Source organism: Rhea americana, unplaced genomic scaffold (assembly GCF_003343005.1).
Source record: "Rhea americana isolate MKP2758 unplaced genomic scaffold, rheAme1 scaffold_179, whole genome shotgun sequence".
NCBI classification, from domain to species: domain Eukaryota; kingdom Metazoa; phylum Chordata; class Aves; order Rheiformes; family Rheidae; genus Rhea; species Rhea americana.
In genome coordinates, this window is record NW_028185916.1 from 31,840 (window position 1) to 36,990 (window position 5,151).

A 5,151-nucleotide genomic window follows, 5' to 3' on the forward strand; every position below is an offset into this window, starting at 1 on the left:
ACCATTTTCCAAGTAACAAGCAGGTGAAACAAAGTTTGACAACCCAATTAAAAAAAAATAAAATCCTTAGTACAATCCATAAAAGCAGTAACAGGACACCAAAACTTACTTTTAGTACTGGAAGTTCTGTAACACGCACACACAGATTTAAAATGGTGCTGCATTAAATTTGAATTAGGAAGCATTCACTGATCTGCTAACTTAGCATTGGACAAAGGGGCTGATATTTAACATGCTAATACAATAACAGAATAGATTCTTACTTTTAATGAATAAAACCTTTTTGATCAACAAACTAAGCAAAGCACTGTAGTGTTTGATAAGACTGTAACTTATTGTCCCAAACTATCCAAAAATACTACAAGAAGAGGAGGAGAAACAGGTGTATGATAGCAGTTATAGAATGAGCAAGATTGGGTAATAGAAGTAGCAGTGCTTTTCTGACAACTGGTCTGATTTGGATTATTCACCTTTTCTGAATAACGTCACGCTATCCATAGATGAACAATTGACTTTTGTACCATGATCAGGTTCATAGATGTAGAACAATGCAAATGTATATCTGCAAATGTATACCTGTTCACAAATTTTGTTTACTAGAATAGTGAGTAACCTTACTAGCACAGTAGAGCAGCACAACTTAAAAACAGAGTTCAGTCTACTGGAAATCCAGTCACAATCCTGTTATAATCCTTTTTCTTTTAAGTCATATTCTTCTACTCCTTCTAGTCCAGTCAGGCTATTGTAAGGGATTCATTGAGATTTCATTAAAAAACATTACATTTGTTTCAGAAGAAAAAAGACTAGGACAGAAGTGTTCTGAATTGGGTAGATGAGATTTTATTCTGTAATTATTTTGCATGAACACTAGAAAAGATATGAAGCAATTGTTTAAGAGTTTAAATGTTTAAGAATATTTCCTTAAAAGAAGAGAGATCTTGTCATTTCTGGTTTTAAATTCTAGTCTTGCAGTGTACGTGATTCTAGCAGACAGCTGTACCTCCTCTTCTCATCTAATGCTAGTTACTTGATCATGAACATTCCTGGAGGAAGATTATTCACATGCTGTAAAGCATGGAATAAGAATTTTATCAATCATCTATATATTCTCATACCGTCATTGTGGCAATACATACCCCTGCTCCAGTCAAGACCATTATCTTTTTGCATTCTTGCAACAGTTTCACAGCATCATCAATAGTATTAATATCTTTTCGTTTTTTTCTTTTTGGTGGTTCTGAAAGAATGTTTATAACAATTTGCCACAGTGTCATGTCATCCAGTTCAGGCGGAGGGATTGTTTCTGGTAACAAGTCCTTCAGAATTGTCCGTGGGTCTGTACCCAACATGAGATGCTGCTGAACAAAAGTGTAGGGACCTAACAAGGAAAATTAAATATATTTATACAATTATTAAAAATCAACATTCAACTATTTCAGGTGATTATGCTCACTATTCCATTTATTAATGCTCGCTACTTCATCTTATTAATACAGTGTAATGGCTTGGTTATCAAAAGCCATGCATGTCTTGCTGCAAATTCTGAGCTGGGATTTTTTTTTTTTTGAATTATTTTATGTTAACCCATGACAATTTCTTAGGAAGTTTGTCAGGATAAAAATCACAGTTTGTCAGATGCTTGGAGACTCTTAAAAGTTCACCTATCTAGAAACATGATTTTCACAGTTGTCTCCATCTTATTACTCCATTCTTTGTATTTTTCCAATATTCTGTAGCATACACACGGAAATAAGTTGAAGAGACAACACACATATGCATACCTTCTAGTCATATTATAAAACACCACTCTAAATAGACAAATAGAGCCTACCAACAGCTGGATTTTTTGTTGCTATTATGATTATCTACACATAATTCCAAGCATGACTTCTTAAAGCTATCAAATCAATCTTTCAAAAAAAAAGAAAAAAAAAGAAAAAAAAAATCTCAGAAATACAGCAGTAGAAGAAAAAAAAAAGTAAGTCTTAAGAAGCTAAACTGACAAGCAAGACCCAAACAGCTATCACTAAGGTTAATTACAATATACAAAGAAAACAAGTATCATACATATTTACCCTAAAGGTACCAGCAGTGATTCTGTAACAAGGAATCAGCAACATATGGGCAGAGTTCAAGTGAAATACTGTGTTGCTGTAAGATGTTTTCTTGCTGCTATTCTTATCAATACTGACAAAGTGATCACTGTGGTACTATCACGCCTGTGTCAGACACAAGGCCTCAAGCTTCAACCCAAAGAGGTCCTGGAAGCCCCTTCCCCACAAAAGCCACCAGTCACCTCATTAGCACTTGTTTAACCTCTGGGCAAGGCAAAATCTACTATTTTCTACTGAGTTCCTAACTGCCACGCTTAACTTTAAATGTGCAATAGTYAGGTCAACTAATAATTTCCGAAGTGATATAACACTTAGGACAGTAAGCCCTATGGATTGATTTGGCTAAAATGACCTAGGAATCAGCTTCTTGTTCCTTAAAGTATGAATAATGCTAAGTAAATAAGTTAGAAACATGCCATAAATCTGTTCAGTTTAATGAGTTTATGTGTACACTTTTAATCAGGGCAGGATTTCTGCACAAAAAAGCTACTGACATTTTAAATAAAAATACAGTAAATTTAAAGAGATTCGTTTTTAATCTCCTTAAAACATCACACACAATACCACCAGCAACTCTAAGCTACTGAGAAAGTAATAATTGAAAATCTTTGGCAATAGCAAAAGAAATCATTTGAAAACCAGGAAGAATTAAGTAACTATTCAAAAGTAAAAAGAAGCTAAGAGAACATCATATATGTTTCTACCTATACGTGGTCTTGGAGTCCAGTCACTAGAACTTGCATGTGAGGCTCTGTCATCTTCATCACTATCACAGGAATGGAAACCATTGGCTACGATTTCATCACTAAAAAGGAAGTTATCTGCAAGACAGCGCAACAGCCAACATATTACAATACTTGACCTAAATGGCACAGTTCATATCAGTACGTATATTTGCCAAAGATATATATTTAAACACATCACAAAACCTAAGATGGTATGCTTTTTAAAGTTGACTTGCAATGAATTACAAATAGTATAGCAGGCAGTTTTGCTATTTAAAATTTTCTAACCTAYATTTTTTTTGTTAGGTATGTAGATATCATTCCATGAATTCATTAGAATTACTGTAGGATTYAGTACATTAATGCTGGCCTTTGGTGTGCTGGATGTTGGCCTTAGTGACTTTTCATTCCAAAGTGCTGGGTGCTGAGCTTTTGGATCTTTAAAATAACTCTAAATGCTTGGAAATTGTGATTCCTTTCTCCTACAATTCTCCCTTCACACAGCTCTTGCTCTGAAAATGAACATTGTTAAATCAATACCCTACCATTTACAGAACAGTCTTTGACTAGTTTTAAGCGCACAACACTAAAAGAACCAGAACAAACAAAAACCTCCCAAACTCCCACACAAATACACAATCAGATACAACTGAGCTACAGAAATTCGTTAGGTTGTTACCTGTGAACTGAACTGCAGTAGCTGAACGACGTTTTCTGTCATAATTGAAACAGGGTAAAGTATGTACAGTGCGTACACGCCTTTATTCTGTTTCAATTATGATAGAAAATGTGCTGCCACCTGCATGAAACTTAACTCATCCATTTTATCTTGCAGAGATAGAAGTTTCAGTCATGTTCTCTGAAGCAAAGTAGTAAACGAGAGAAATGTCTTTGCTCTGAAGCAAATAATCTTTCCCTCKAAAAGGAAAGGCTGAAAAAACTGTAGCAGTTTCAACCTTTCCAACGAAAGCCTCATAATATTTTAGCTAGGTTATTTCACTCTTAAATAAAGAGCACCACAGAACATCATAGTTTTTATTCAGAGATCACATCATATTCTTTGCTGCTTCTTAATTTGCATTCATATTTTATTCTGATTAGAATGGAAAAAAGCAGAGGAGAGAACTTCACTTCTTTTATGTGCTGTTACGTTCTTCTGCAATTACTATTTCTTATTAATCTACATATTTACAGTAATTTTTCATTCCATCTCATAATGCATGAAGTTAGTGACTATATTATGAAGAAAAAAAGTTAGGAAGAAAAAGTGGTTAGTACACATCAGTAAATGTGAAGTGTTTTAATAGAACTATCTTTATGTCTTCTGTGCAAAGAATTAAAGCTTACGTTATTAAGGACACAAATCACAAAGGCCACCAATTATCTTGTATTCATGAAACAACGTGATAAACAGGCTAAAGTAACTGTTTAAATTGTAACACTTCCTGCCTAGTTACTTGATTCCTCAAAGGAATAAAGGTAATTCTTGCCAGAAGTAACCAATACAAAGCAGAACATGCCCCAGGACTTGAGTAACTTGAGCAAGAAGGCTTCCTACAAGGAAAAATGAGATATATAATAATATATACATAAAAAAGAAAAAATAAGAGAATAAGAAAAATAAGCTCTCTTTATAAGAGTTCATTGTTAGTTCAACTCTTCTGCTGGTGTGGGGAAGCTTCCGAATAGCAGGGCTGTTCCACCCAGYGTCCAGCTCCTGTTCCCCTCCGCGCAGCTTTGGCAGCAGCACAAATCGTCTGCACAGCTTTACTCAGCAGTTAAAGGAAAAATATCTATAACGGCGTGCAAAGACCTTACTGGCAGAATGTAATGTCTTTTACCATTTAAGAAGTCTCTCCCAGGCATTACTTAAAAAAAGAAAAGAAAACCAGCAACACAAAGTACTCTTGTACAGACACTGCCTGAACAGCAAGCCTCAAGCAGGTACTTTTCGTGGCTGTAGTCCAGGTTTGTGCTCCACTCACTGACATCTCAAACAGGACTCTGACTAGAATTTCTCACAAGAGCTGGGCAAGACAGCTGCTTTTTTTTTTTTTCTTTTAATGAAAGCGTCTAAGAAACATGAATACAAATGATTATCACAGCAGATATTGCGAGGAGGAAACGGGGCTTACGATTTTTCACTTTCAGCAAGACGTTACTGCCAGCAACGAACCCAAAGCAACAAAAAAAGAACCGTTTTCAGGCCGGAGAGGCGAGCCCGCCTCCTCCTGCGCTAACACGCCGCCCGCCGCGCCGCCTCGCTGGAGCCGCGCCTGACGGCTGCCCGCCGCCCGCCCGCCCGCCGCCGT

The 5,151-nt window shown here is 36.1% G+C and overlaps 1 protein-coding gene across 1 annotated transcript in view; it reads right to left on the reverse strand.

Annotated features, from left to right (window-relative positions):
• The window catches only part of SIRT1 (sirtuin 1), a 23,039-nt gene that overhangs the window by 17,411 nt on the left and 477 nt on the right, over positions 1 to 5,151 (reverse strand). The window contains exons 2-5 of the mRNA XM_085301630.1: positions 4,330 to 4,393; positions 3,519 to 3,598; positions 2,819 to 2,935; positions 1,137 to 1,378 (exon numbers count right to left, since the gene is read on the reverse strand). Coding sequence (XP_085157756.1) covers positions 1,137 to 1,378; positions 2,819 to 2,935; positions 3,519 to 3,598; positions 4,330 to 4,393 — 503 coding nt within the window. The remainder of the gene's footprint in view (positions 1 to 1,136; positions 1,379 to 2,818; positions 2,936 to 3,518; positions 3,599 to 4,329; positions 4,394 to 5,151) is intronic.